This window comes from Budorcas taxicolor, chromosome 6, assembly GCF_023091745.1.
Source record: "Budorcas taxicolor isolate Tak-1 chromosome 6, Takin1.1, whole genome shotgun sequence".
Classification (NCBI taxonomy): domain Eukaryota; kingdom Metazoa; phylum Chordata; class Mammalia; order Artiodactyla; family Bovidae; genus Budorcas; species Budorcas taxicolor.
In genome coordinates, this window is record NC_068915.1 from 105,431,898 (window position 1) to 105,446,421 (window position 14,524).

A 14,524-nucleotide genomic window follows, 5' to 3' on the forward strand; every position below is an offset into this window, starting at 1 on the left:
GCAGATCACTTCTTTTTACTAGACTCCACAGCAATGTTGACAGATGTGAGTTCTAAACCTTGGCAGCAAGTAGAGCTCTGCAGGTTATTAACAAGTAGGCATCTCACTGGTGGGTCCAGGGCCAGTGCTAAATATCAGGTGCTAAATATTTCAAATCATAGCCCTGCTTAGGTGCAGGCGTTGATGGGCACAGATTAACAGAGTTTTCCCCTGGATGGCAGAGACCTGTCTTCCTCTGCTCTCTGTCCCCAGAATGAAGCATCAGATCTAGCATAACGTAGACATAAAATGAAGGTGTGGCCCAATACTGAACAAATGAGAGATGTGGGCTGAAAAGTGGCCTCCATGAGATATCCTGTGTCCTAGTTTCTGAAATCTGTGAATATTTCAAAGAAAAAGAGTATTACTTTGCATGACAAAAGTTGGGACTATGTTACGGATCTTGAGAGGAAGGTCTTTTAAAAAATAATTAATGATTTTTGGCTTTCCTAGGTCTGCATTGCTGCACACAGCCTTTCTTGAGTTGTGGTGAGTGGGGCTGCTCTCTAGTTGCATGTGCTGGCTTCTCTTTGCAGTGGCTTCTTTTGTTGTGAAGCATGAGATCTGGGATGTGGGCTTTAATAGTTGCAACTCTTGAGCTTAGTTTCCCCTCTGCATGTAGAATCTTCCCGGACCAGGGATTGAACCCATGTCCCCTGCATGGGCAGGAGGATGTTTAACCCCTGGAGCACCAGGGAAGTCCTGAGAGGAAGACCTCGAGAGAGGAGTTCAACCTAGGCTCTCCCTAAAGGCGATCACACGTATTCCCATGAGATAGAAACAGAGGAAGAGTCATTTGGAGAAGACGAGGAGGCAGCGTGACGTCAGAGGCAGCGATCAGAGTGATGTGGCCACCATCCAAGGAAGCCAAGGTTTGCTGACAACCGCCAAAAGCTGGAACAGGCAGAAAGGATCTTCCCCCAGAGCCTCTGGAAGAAGCGTAACCTGCCGATACCTTGGTTGCAAAATTCTAGACTTTGGAGCTTCAAAAGAATACATATTTGTTGTTTTATGCTACCAATTTTGTGGTCTTTTGTTACAGCAGCCATAGGAAGCTCCAGGTGCTCCCTAAATCTAAATTCAGACATGAATTGCTAGTCACATGGCTAACAGAATGACCCAACTTTATAATATGCTGCAACTTGGACCCTCCTAGGCTCATTCTTTGCAGGCCTATGTGGATTTGCTTACCTCTGTGCTTGTGACAGGTGTCGACAAGCTGTGCCTTCCCGGGGGACCAGACGAGGCTTCTGCAACTGTTATGGCCCTTTGTGAGCTTTTCATTCAAACTCAGGGTGCCCAGATCCAGTGAAAGGACTTTAGGGAATCATTGAAGGCAGAAGTGGTACTTAACTAACCACCTGCCTCCCTCTATGTGTCTAGAACCCTGTTTACATCATCTCATCTTACTCTCAAAATAGCTCCCGTGTTAGAGGTGACCCTGCACTGTATGCAGAGTTAAAGTCTACAGTTTGCAAAACAGCCGACAAGCCACAGGAAATCAAAACGATCCTTGAAAACCCTGTGCCTCATTACAGTTCTCCTGCAGAGTCAGCTAAAATGCTACTTTATTCAAGCACCGGATAAAACAGCTAGTAGCTGATTTTCATTGAGCAAAGCCTTGCTGCAGGAAATTCTTTCATCTTTTCTTAGCAATGGGAGATTCTTCCTCCTAAAGGCAAAGGGCTCAATAGAACGATGATAAATGTGGTGGAACTGAGAGCAATCTAGGTCATCCCCCTCTACACCAGGGCATAGCTCCTTCAGAAGAGAGGCAGGAAGAACCGCCTGTAAATTGTGATTCTTCACCCAGCGTCTGGCTCACACTAAGCTCCAGGTAGGTGTTAACTAATTTTCAACTGAATTTCTAGGTCTTTTTCAAACGGTTTGGGGATCATTTACATTTGTTATGATGCTGTCTGAGGCTATGTGAGACAGGCAATATTTTTGCAGACTATATTGAACCCCAGCTGTGTCTGTGGGCCCTGGTTCCCAGGTGGTTCAGTGGTAAAGAATCTGCCTGCCAAATGCAGGATGTGTGGATTTGATCCCTGGGTGGGGAAGATCCCCTGGGGAAGGAAATGGCAAAACACTCCAATATTCTTGCCTAGAAAATCCCATGGACAGAGGAGCCTGAAAGGCTACAGTCCATGGGGTTGAAAATAGTGGGACAGTGACTGTGCGATTTAGTATGGATGCACGCACACATCTGTGGGCCAGTGACTTCATGCTTCTGTGCCTCAGTTTCCCTGTCGGTCACCTGGTGCTATTGATGGTACCTACCTTAAGGGTTGCTATGAGGAGCCAATTGATCAAGTTAATTAATAATTGTTAACTGCACAGTATAGTGTCTGTGCATAATAAATTATGTAAGTGTGAAATAAACATGAAAAGGAGACTTGCGTGGGAGATGCACAAGAGGAGAAAATTCCATTAAAATGCAAAAAGAGTCCTCTTAAGCATTTGCATTTTTTAGGTTCTACAAATGAAAATTTTCATAAATTGAGAAAAAAAGTTTCAAAATATTAAAAGATTTTAGGCCTAAAAGTACTATAAATATTGTAAAAATCTAGGAAAATGATATATTATTCTGATTTTATAGTATAGTTGATTTACAGTGTTTCAGGTGTAAGAAAAGTGAGTCAGTTATACTGGCTTGGCCAAAAATTTCATTTGGGTTTTTCCATAGATGGGAATGGAAAAACCTGAACGAACTTTTTGGCCAACCCAACACATTTGAATTCTTAAGGGGTCCTTGGGTAGCGATAATTAGAGCCGTTCATCTGGAAGCTGATGGTCTAATCCAAGGGTGGTCAGGATGACAACTGTTTACCTGCTGAGGCTGGCAGTGAACTGGCTGGCAACCTGATTCAACACTATTAGGAAGTTATCATAGGGTCATTGTTTCCTCTTTCACAGGCAGACCAAAGTTAGCTTGGAAAAAGCTGTAACCTCTTTAGAGCTTGGTTTCCTCACTGGTAAAAGGGGTTCAATAACACATCCTTTCCAGAGTGTTTCCAAAGGTGAGAGCGAATGAAAACAGCAGCTCAGAGAGAGCCCAGCACATTTCAGGGAACGTGATTTCCATTTCTTGTGTTCTCTAAGGAAAAGGAATCCCAAGCACTTAAAGTCAGAGTCAGATAAGTCTTTTTTTTTTTTTCGTAAATGAGAAATTCTATGAGCTGCAGAAGACACAGAAGAATAAAGGGAAATTGAGCTGGGAAATTCCATTAATCATAGGTATCTGGACCCAGGGGCTTCCCAGGTGGTGCAGTGGTATAGAATCTTGTGTCTGCCTGCCAGTACAGGAGACACAAGAGACGTGGGTTCAATCCCTGGCTCAAGAAGATCCTCTGGAGTAGGAAATGAAAACTCACTCCAGTATTCCTGCCTGGAAAATTCCATGGACAGAGGAGCCTAGTGGGCTATACAGTCCATAAGGTCACGAACAGTCAGACATGGCTGAGCAGGCACACACTCTCTGGACCTAAGGGGAACTATGTCCTAGTTATCACCATGACCCAGTCAGAATAATAAAAAAATAATAATGACTAACATTTATTGATATGTCCCAGGTAGTGTTCTTAGTGTTCGACATTCATTTACTCACTAATCCTCATCCCAAAAGGAAATAGCTGCAACTCCTCTTTTTCGTTTTGCTGAAACCCTTTGTTTCTGTTGTTGTTCAGTCTCTAAGGGTGGCTTCCAAGTCATGTCCAACCCTGTGACCCCATGGCCTGCAGCATGCCAGTTTCCTCTGTCTTCCACTATCTCCAGGAGTTTGCTCAAATTCAAGTTCATTGAGTCAATGATGCTATCTAACCATCTCATCCTCTACCACCCCCTTCTCCTTTAGCCTTCAGTCTTTCCCAGCATCAGGGTTTTTTTTTTTTTTTTTTTTTTACAGTGAATCAGCTAGTCAAAGTATTGGAGCTTTAGCCTCAGTCCTTCCAATGAATATTCAGGGTTGATTTCCTTTAGGATTGACTGGTTTGATCTCCTTGTAGTCTGAGAAACTCTCAAGAGTCTTCTCCAGCAGCACAGTTTAAAAGCATCAATTCTCCAGCACTCAGCCTTCGTTATGATCCAGCTCTCACATCTGTACATGACTACTGGAAAAACCATAGCTTTGAGTGTACAAACTTTTGTCAGCAAAGTGATGTCCCTCTATTTATTATGCTGTCTAGATTTGTCATAACTTTCCTTCCAAGGAACAAGCATCTTTTAATGTCATGGCTGCAGTGACCGTCTGCAGTGATTTTGGAGCCTGGGAAAATAAAATCCGTTACTGTGCCACTTTTCCCCCTTCTATTTGCCATGAAGTGATGGAGCCAAATACCACGATCTTAGTCTTTTCAATGTTGAGTTTCAAGCCAGCTTTTTCACTCTCCTCTTTTACCCTCATCAAGAGGCTCTTTAGTTCCTTTTCACTTTCTGCCATTAAAGTAGTTTCATCTGCATATCTGAGGTTGTTGATATTTCTCCTGGCAATCTTGATTCCAGCTTGTGATTCATCCAGCCTGGCATTTCACATGATGTACTTGCAGTGTGACAATATAAAGCCTTGTCATACTCCTTCCCCAATTTTGAACCAGTCAGTTGTTTCATATCTGGTTCTAAGTGTTGCTTCTTGACCTTCATACAGATTTCTCAAGAGAGAGGTAAGGTGGTCTGGTATGCCCATGAATTTTCCTCAGTTCATTGTGATCCACACAGTCAAAAGCTTTCACGTAGTCAATGAAGCAGAAGTAGATGTTTTTCTGGAACTCCTTTGCTTTTTCCATGATCTATTGAATGTTGGCAATTTAACCTTTTGATCCCTTTCTTACTTGGCAATATTTGGAAGATTTATTTATGTATTTATTTATTCACTCATGTTCTCCTTTATGCCAAAACTTTACCAGGCTGGAGCAGAGTCTGGTGAACTGACCCCACGGTGGCCTGGCCAGTGCTGACCACCCTCTCCAGCCACGTGCGATTCTCAGAAAACGACTCTGGGTCAGGCCCTGGGTTTAAGCTGGGATGTCCACACTCATGCCTTCCTGAAGCATTTTGGCAGCCGTGGCATCAGTCGTTCTGATACCTATTGGAGAACAATAGGTGTCTGTGTGACAGTTCTGGTTTCTTACTGTGGCAGTTTTCTTGGGCTTCCACAACAAACTACCACCCACTAGGGTGGGAGGGAACTTAAATAATGGAAATTAATTTCCTCACAGACCTGGAGGTCAGAATTCCAAGATCAAGATGTTGGCAGGGTTGGTTCCTTCTAAGGCCTCTCTCCTTGGCTTGAAAATGTCCCCTTTCTCTCTGTGACTGCGTATCTGTGTGTGTCTATGTCCTAATCTCCTCTTCTCATAAGGACACCACGCCTATGGGGTCAGAGGCCACTCTAGTGACCTCGCTTTATCTTAGTCACCTCTTTAAAGACCTCATCTCTAGGGGACTTCCTTGGTGGACCAGTGGTTAAGAAACCTCCTTGCAATGCAGGGGACATGGGTTTGATCCCTGGTCAGGATACTATGAAGTGACTTAGCACGCATGCATACAGGCTACTAAGATCCCACATGCCATGGGGCAACTAAGCCCGATGACCACAACTACTGAGTCTGCATGCACTGGAGCTCATGTGCCCCAGCTAGAGAGTCCATGAGCCGCAATAAAAGATCCCACAGGCCTCAACTAAGACCTGATGCAGCCAAAATAAATAAAGAAAGCAAAAACAAACAAAAAGACCCTGTCTGCAAATTTGGTCACATTCTGAGGTGCTGGGGGCTAGAATTTTCACATAGGAATTTGGGAGGGGGCCACAATGTAGCCTATACCATACACTGACAGATAAACAGAGGGGGTACATGAGAATCACTGAATTACAGAAGTCCAGACTTGCAAAGAACATTTACATTTGAAGAACCTAAAGCCCAGAGGAACAGTGGAAACAGTGGCTGACTGTTTTTGGGGGGCTCCAAAATCACTGCAGATGGTGATTGCAGCCATTAAATTAAAAGATGCTTACTCATTGGAAGGAAAGTTATGACCAACCTAGACAGCATTGGAGAAGGAAATGGCAACCCACTCCAGTGTTCTTGCCTGGAGAATCCCAGGAACAGGGGAGCCTTTTGGGCTGCTGACTATGGGGTTGCACAGAGTTGGACACGACTGAAGTGACTTAGCAGCAGCAGACAGCATATTAAAAAGCAGAGCCATTACTTTGTCAACAAAGGTCCATCTAGTCAAAGCTATGGTTTTTCCAGTAGTCATGTATGGATGTAAGAGTTGGACTATAAAGAAGGCTGAGCACAGAAGAATTGATGCTTTTGAACTGTGGTGTTGGAGAAGACCCTTGAGAGTCCCTTGGACTGCAAGGAGATCCAACCAGTCCATCCTAAAGGAGATCAGTTCTGAGTGTTCATTGCAAGGACTAATGTTGAAGCTGAATTGAAGCTGATATTGAAGCTGGCCAATACTTTGGCCACCTCGATGCTAAGAGCTGACTCATTTGAAAAGACCCTGATGCTGGGAAAGATTGAGGGCAGGAGGAGAAGGGGACGCCAGAGGATGAGATGGTTGGATGGTATCACCGACTCGATGTACATGAGTGTGAGTGGACTCCAGGAGTTGGTGATGGGCAGAGAAGCCTGGTGTGCTGTGGTTCATGAGGTCACAAAGAGTCGGACATGACTGAGCAACTGAACTGAACTGAAAGCCTAGAGAAGTGAAGTGACTGGCCTGAGTTCACACACTTAGTAAATGGTGATAGAACTTGAACCCTATCTTGCCTTCTCTTTCCTCCCTCCCTCCTTCCTACCTTCCTTCTAGAAGAGTTGAAAGAACAGCCTCTCTCTGCCCTCTCACCACCTGTGCATCTCTAGCCCTCGACTTAATTTTTTAAGCTTCAGTTTCCCTACATCTAAGATAGGAACCACTGTTCTATCAAAGAGCTGCTGAGGGTTAAAACAAGATAATGCAGACAGACCAGGCCTAGCATAAACATAGCAGAAATCAATCTCCTTTCCCTTTTCTCTCTGATCTATTTATTCAGTTATTAATGAATGCTTTAATTGAGTCATTCTTCCACCTTGCTGCCTCTCAGCAGACATGTACCGAGGTTGGTCACACTCAGCGTAGCACTGGATGCAGTGACTGAGCCCACGGTCAATGTGGGGACACACACCTACTGATTCCTAATGCCAGTACTGCTGATGTCGCCAGAGATGGCTGCAGTGTGAGTTCAGCGCTGGGTGGGGAAGGAGTGTGGCATTAACATGGGTCTCAGGCAAGGCTTCCTGGCAGGCAGGATGGAGATGTATGTTACAGAATGAGTTTTCTTTAATGGGCCAAGCAGGAGAGAGGGTGTATGGAAAGGTCAGGATTGGCTGTAGGTCCTGTGAGCTAAGACATGGGCGAGGATGGTTGTGGAAGGGGTTGGAAGGATTAGATTACATTCTGTACCTCCAGGGTGGCTCTTCTCTGATCTGCAGTCATGGGGATTAGGGAGTGACTCAGCCAGCATCTCCCAAAGTGAAGTTGCTCAGTTGTTTCCAAATCTTTGCGACCCTATGGACTGCAGCTCACCAGGCTCCTCCATCCATGGGATTTTCCAGGCAAGAATACTGGAGGGGGTTGCCATTTCCTTCTCCAGGGATCGAACCTGGGTCTCCCACATTGCAGGCAGACTCTTTATAGTCTGAGCCACTAGACAATCCCTATGAACGCCTTCAAAGCTCCCCTTATTGCTGTCCTTTGCTTGCAAAAGGGAAGCCATTGGGTTATACTCACCTCATCTCCTCTGAGTCCTGTCCCCAGGGCAAACTGCTGATTCCTCTCCAAGAAGCGGATTTTCACATTGTAGACCTTGTTCCCATAAAACACCGCCAACACATAGGGCTCCGCCCTGGATTTTGCAGAGCAATCTCGGACCAAGAAGGTACCATCCTGAAGCAAAAGGAAGAACAATGATCCTTCCAGCCCCTTTCACAATGATCTTCATAACCAGAATCCACCCTCCCAACAGGCACAGCAGTGAAGCCTGTGTGCCTGAGATCCCCAAGAAGCCTTAGTTTCTGGCAACCCAGTTCTTTATTCAATTTAATTCAGTAGGTGTTTACTGAAGGATACAATCCTAAAGGAAATCAACCCTGGATATTCATTGGAAGGACTGATGCTGAAGCTGAAGCTGCAATATTTTGGCCACCTGGTGCAAACAGCTAACTCACTGGAAAAGACCCTGATGCTGGTATAGATTGAGGGCAGGAGGAGAAGGGCACAACAGAGGATGAGAGGGTTGGATGGCATCATTGACTTGATGGACATGAGTTTGAGCAAACTCCAGGAGATAGTGAAGGACAGGAAAGCCTGGAGTGCTGCAGTCCATGGTGTTGCAAAGAGACAGGACTAAGTGACTGAACAGCAACGTGTCTAGGGGTTGTTGTCGTTTTGTGAGAAATGGACCATTCAGATCACAACACCCTCCTCTTCCAAATCTTCCAGTATCTCCCGCTGTCCTCAGTGCCATGGCTACAACTATAACATGATCTTCATGGACCAAGGTACCAGACTCTCCTGCAGTTTTATCTCGGTCACTCCTGCAGCCTCCAGCCCTGGGATGATGGTGCTGGTCAAGCTACCATTTCCCAGGGGCACCATCTTGCTTTCAGGTTCTTAGCATTTGCACAAGCCACCCCCTCTGACTTCCCTTTCCTCCCCTCTCTAGGGCTGCTTTCCTCCATCTGCCAGGGTTCACGCATTTCCTGTTCTGTTAATGTTCCGGGTATTATTCTAGAGACAGTAGGAACCACCGCAGGCTTTGAGTAGGAGAGGATTTGAGCATTGACGCTGATCCTCTGCATGGGGAGATGGCTTCAGTCACTGATGTCAGAGTAAGTGGAAAGACTTTATGAAGGAGAAATAGAAAATAGAGCATGGGATGAGGTGACAGGAAGTGCAGGGGAAAGCAGAGGAGACAAAAAACGTTCCAAGCTGATGTCTCAGAGATGGACTGAAACTCAGAAGCTTCAGTGTCACAGAAACCACGGGGGGACAGCGGAGGTTTCCAAAAGAAAGCCCATAGTGTGAAATGGTCTGAAGGCTGTAACTAGACAAGCTAGACATATAATATCAAATAATCAGGCACACCCTGGGGAGTAGCTCAGGATGAAGATCTGGTCATGAAAGGCTAAGAAATGGAGCAATCTTCCTGAACAGGTACACATATAAGGCTTAGTTCTGTGGCTACATCATGTCAGTTATATGAGGAAAAATACTGAAAAATCTTTAACTGTAATTGCATTGATTGTTGGATATGTAGTTATAAATATGTAGAGTAGATCTAGTTAATATGTACAGCACAATGCCTTCGCTGTGTGATAGGTGTTATGTAATGTAATTTATATTTGTAATTATCTCCTCTGTTGACTATATTTCATTTCTATATGTTTATAGATATTATATACATGCATCTATAATAATGATTATTACTCTATAATAACACGATAAGTATATTAAATTTATAAATAATACTATAAAACTATAGTGATGTCATGATGATGCTGGCAGCTAAGGTTTACTGAAAACTGCTCTCAGGATGCCAAGCACTTTATACAGATTTTATTTGATCCTTACATAAGGTTTGAGGAGGTATTTTATCCCCATTTTACAGGTAAGGGAATTAGGTTCTAGTTATCTAAGTGGATCCCCTGACACATTACAGCTAATCAACGGAAAACCAAAAAGCCAAGGCCATATTCTTGCTATAAATACACCAATCTCCAAGTGCATAATGTGAGCTTAAGGAATTTTCTGGAACCTGTTCTGCCAAAAACATTCAGGCATAATTAAAGCCTTAAGACTCAAGCACAGAACATTGCCAAAGATTAGAAAGTGAGAGGAGGCCAAGACATGTGGCTGGTTTGGGGGTTTATCATTTAACACTCTGCAATGAGTTTGTCACAGTGAATTTGGGCAACCCTGCAATTTGAATTAAATTATCTTACATAAATGAGAAACATGTTTTGACAGAACTGAGACAAACCAAATAGGAAAATATGAAGTAATTCAACTGAGATTCTGTTTTCTCAAAGCTTTTTGGGAAACAGGCACACAGAAGGGGAGGAAAGGGAGCCTTGAAAATGCCCAAATGTAGTGGGAAGGACATTATATGGCATGTACATTGCCCTTCTAGCATCATCCACACAAGGGGCTCCTGGAAGTAGGTCTTCTAAGAGCTATTTTTCCCTTGGGAAAGAGACTCAGGGAGTGTCATGGTTGATTAGCCAAGAAGAGACAGGGTTGGAGTGGGCATGACCATGTCACCATTAGATGCAGCAGAGGTCAGCCGTGTGTGGGATTCCTCGGGGAGAGGGAAGAAGAGTCCTCGAGGCAAGCACCACCCAGCCACCTATGAGTCCTTTGTAGTCCCTTCTAGAAAATAAAGAACTACTGTGGCTCCTAGAGGCTGCTGTGATCTTTTGAAGACAGCACTGATCTTTAATACAGGTTCTGGCACTTTCTCCACCTTGTAATTGAAACCTTAGCCTTGGTTGCCTTATCTAGAGAATGAGATAGTTTTGCTAATTCCTAATACGTTCAATACGTTCAAGATACTTTGTTATCAGATGTATTAATTTCCTACTATTACTATAACAAATTTGAATGAACTCAATGGACTAACACACACATATATTCTCTTACAGTTCTGGGGATTGAAGTCTGGTATGGTACTCACTGGATTTAAATCAAGGTGCCAGCAGGGCTGTGTTCCTTCTAGAGATTCTAGGGGAGAATGTATTTTCTTGCCTTTGCTAGCTTCTAGAAGCTGCCACCAGTGCTTGCCTTATGGCTCTGTAAGGCTGACTCTGAGCCTCCTGTCTCCCTCTTATGAGGACCCTTGTGATTATAGTCAACCTTCCCTGATAATCCAGAATAATTTCCCTATCTCAAGATTCCAAACTTAATTCCATCTGCAATTTTTTTTTCCACGTAAGGTGACAGAGACACAGATATTGGCGATTAGAAAGTGGCTATATTGCAGTGGGAGGAGCATTATTCTGTTTACCCTAGCAACTTACATATAATTAACTTAGTAATTTGATAGCAATATATTATAATTATGTATAATGTGTATTAATAATGTAATGATATCAATTTTGAGAGCTAAGTTTTATTAAAATTTATTGGGGACCTGTCATTTATTCACCCATCCCCTAATTAAATAACTCATCCATTTTTGTATTTCCTCACTCAACAATCATTAGCTGAGGATAAGTTTTGATATTCCATTGGTCCTGAGAGCCTTCCTGTCACTTCTAAACAATCCATTCTAGTTCTTGGCACATAGTAGAGTTAGTTGCTTAACAACTATTTTCTATTTGTGATGATTGTTATAGTAGTGATTTGATCTGATCACAGTTATCCCAGGTCCTCTCTTGTTTTGATCCCATGTAGCTTTGGAACTTTTTTTTTTTTTTTTCACACATTTCCACTTCTTTTGAAGTTGAGTCTGGTCATGTGGTTCAGTCTGGCCAATGAAATGTGAGCAGAGATGCAGCATACTATATTTGAGAGAATGTGTTGAAAGCCAGTGTGTGATTGGTGTGAGCATACACTCAGATGGAGCCTCTAGCAGTCTGGGTCTACCCACCCAAACCTGTCTTGAGCATGAAGCTCAAGAAACAGATACAGTTCTGTTATGCTAAGCAACTGAAATCTTGGGGCTGTTCGTTACTACAGCATGATCTATCACATCCTGACTATTTCAGCATTTATCATCCCTGTTATTTCTTAAAGAAGTGAGATGTGAAAAGCCAACCATACCTTGGGCAGACCTATAGAAAGGACATGAATCTTGAACAAAGCAGAAGGAAAGCACCTTCCATTGCAGCCTCTGTTCCTACTCTAGCCTCCACATTTGGTCTCCAAAATAGATCCTTAAGGTTGATTTTACTATTTTCATTTAACAAATAAAGAAACCTGCATTTACAGATGTTAAGGCAATGGCAACCCACTCCAGTACTCTTGCCTGGAAAATCCCATGGACAGAGGAGCCTGGTAGGCTGCAGTCCATGGGGTTGCTAGGAGTCGGACACGACTGAGCGACTTCACTTTCACTTTTCACTTTTATGCATTGGAGAAGGAAATGGCAACCCACTCCAGTGTTCTTGCCTGGAGAATCCCAGGGACAGCGGAGCCTGGTGGGCTACTGTCTATGGGGTCGCACAGAGTCGGACACGACTGAAGCGACTTAGCAGCAGCAGCAGCAGGAAATTGAGAAAGTCACACAGCTGATAAGTGGCACAACCAAGTCTGAAATCTAAAACTATTTGAAAACCCGTTTTCAGTGACAACCTCCCCAGCAGCGAGAAATTACAGCCTGTGACCTATGGGCAGAAAACTCTAGGGTGACTACAGAAACAATGCCAACATGCCCTGGAGAAGCCATTACCTTGTGCTCCTTCAGTAACGCCTCTTCCACTGCCTGGCGACTGTATTCTCCGATGTACCATTCGTTGCGCTGGACGTCCTGCAGTACACGTGAAATGGTGAGTGTTTTAGGGTCAAAGGGAAGGATTGTTAATTAAAGCTTGCTTTTGTTCCACTAGTGCCAAATCATGGGGCTTCCCAGGTGGCACAGTGGTAAAGAACCTGCCTGCCAATGCAGGAGATGTAAGCGATGTGGTTTCTATCCCTGGGTTGGGAAGAGCCCCTAGAGTAGGAAATGGTAACCCACTTCAGTTTTGTCTGGAAAATCCCACGGACAGAGGAGCTTGGTGAGTTACAGTCTACACGGCTGCAAAGAGTCGGATATGACTGAGTGACTGAACACACACTCAGTGACCGATCACAGTTGAATTTATAGCAAATATGCAGTAAAAACTGCCTATCCTTGATCTTGAGATGGACACAGACAAAGTAACAGCAGTTTAGGAATTGTAAAATTGACATGACAGATCTTTCATTGAAAGAAACCAGAAACGTTACTCCATCTACTGAGAAAGGTGTTTTGGCACCAAACTCAAAATGGATAATGAACCCTTTATCATCAATGCTTTCTGAACCTGTACCTGCTGAAGCCTATTGAGGTGGGATGTATGTTATTTTTGATGCCTACGAGGCCCTAGTCACCATAAAAACAGCAGGGGAGTGAAAGATAATTAAATAAAAGGGAAAGGGAAAGATAATTAAAAAATTTTTTTAAATTAATTTTTAAATTTTTATTTAAAATGGCTTATTCATTTATTTACTTATTTTTGGCTGCACTGGGTCTTTGTTGCTACGTGGACTTCCTCTAGTTACAGTGTGCAGAGGCTACTCTCTAGTTGCAGCTTGAAAGCTTCTCATTGCGATGGCTTCTCTTGTTGCAGAGCGTAGGCTCCAGGGCACGCTGGCTTCAGTAGCTGTGGCACATGGACTTACTGCACTGTGGCATGTGGAATCCTCCCGGACCAGGGATCAAACCCATGTCTCCTGCATCGGCAGGTGGACTCTCAACCCCTCGACTACCGGGGACGTCCTGAGAGCATCTTTATGTCAGTTGCCTAAACTCACCTGTGGTAGGACTGGGATTTGAACCCTAAGTCTGTCTGGCTTTCTCTCTGTGCCATGGTATCATATTTATACACATTTATTTCTTTTAATTATAAAATCCACCACATCAGAGAGGAGGTAGGGCAGTCAGGGAGATGCGCCATGGATCTGCAATTCCTTTACTGAGTTCCAAGGATAATACTACTAAATAACCCTTTCCATGAGTCCAGCATCTCCAAGGCCCTCCCTCGTTCTTATCCCAGTCCGTGGCCACAAGAATCCTGCAGGGCAGACGCTGTTAGGACAGTGGAGGCTCAGGAAGTCAACTTCTGTTCCATGTGGCAAGAACTAGGGATGTGCCATCAAATCTTTGGTCTTCCAAATCCCTGGTCCTCCCAGCACAAGCCTGATCTTGCAATGATGGGTTCACCAACCCATGTGAGCACCACTGGGAAAGGCATGGGCTAGCTTCCCCCCAACTCTCCCCCCTCACTTCTTGCCCCCACCAGATCTGAGGACGAGGGCCTGGCCAGCCAGCTGTGCTTGCTCTTGTCTGGACACACATGGTTTCAGGGCTTGACATGAGTAGCCCCGCTGCCTGGAATCTGTTTAGGCTCCTCACTCCCCCTCCTCTCTGGGTCTGCCATTGTCTTCCATCAAGCTTGGGGGCAGAGTCACCTCTTACTTGAGGCATCCGCTGGAATGAATCCCTTTACCTAGTCCCTACTGCCAGGGGTGGGTGTGTGCTGGGATGTCCAGAGGTAGGACCTGCTCCCCTCCAGCAAAGTCAGGTACCAGGTTCCAGAACAAAGGGCAGCCCAGAACCCCACTTCCCTGTGGAAGAGGGAGCTCTCTGTGCTGAGACATGTCTGTTGCTTCTGGGGAGCTTCTCTGCCAGTCTGGGAGCCTGGCAAGGCTCAGTCATGCTGTGCTGCTTCTACTCTGATTTTATTTGTTAGTTGAAGCT

The 14,524-nt window shown here is 44.4% G+C and overlaps 1 protein-coding gene across 1 annotated transcript in view; it reads right to left on the reverse strand.

Annotated features, from left to right (window-relative positions):
- The window catches only part of CLNK (cytokine dependent hematopoietic cell linker), a 191,943-nt gene that overhangs the window by 3,367 nt on the left and 174,052 nt on the right, over nucleotides 1-14,524 (reverse strand). Inside the window, exons 17-18 of the mRNA XM_052641789.1 lie at nucleotides 12,476-12,553; nucleotides 7,816-7,971 (exon numbers count right to left, since the gene is read on the reverse strand). Of these exons, the coding sequence (XP_052497749.1) occupies nucleotides 7,816-7,971; nucleotides 12,476-12,553 (234 nt within the window). The remainder of the gene's footprint in view (nucleotides 1-7,815; nucleotides 7,972-12,475; nucleotides 12,554-14,524) is intronic.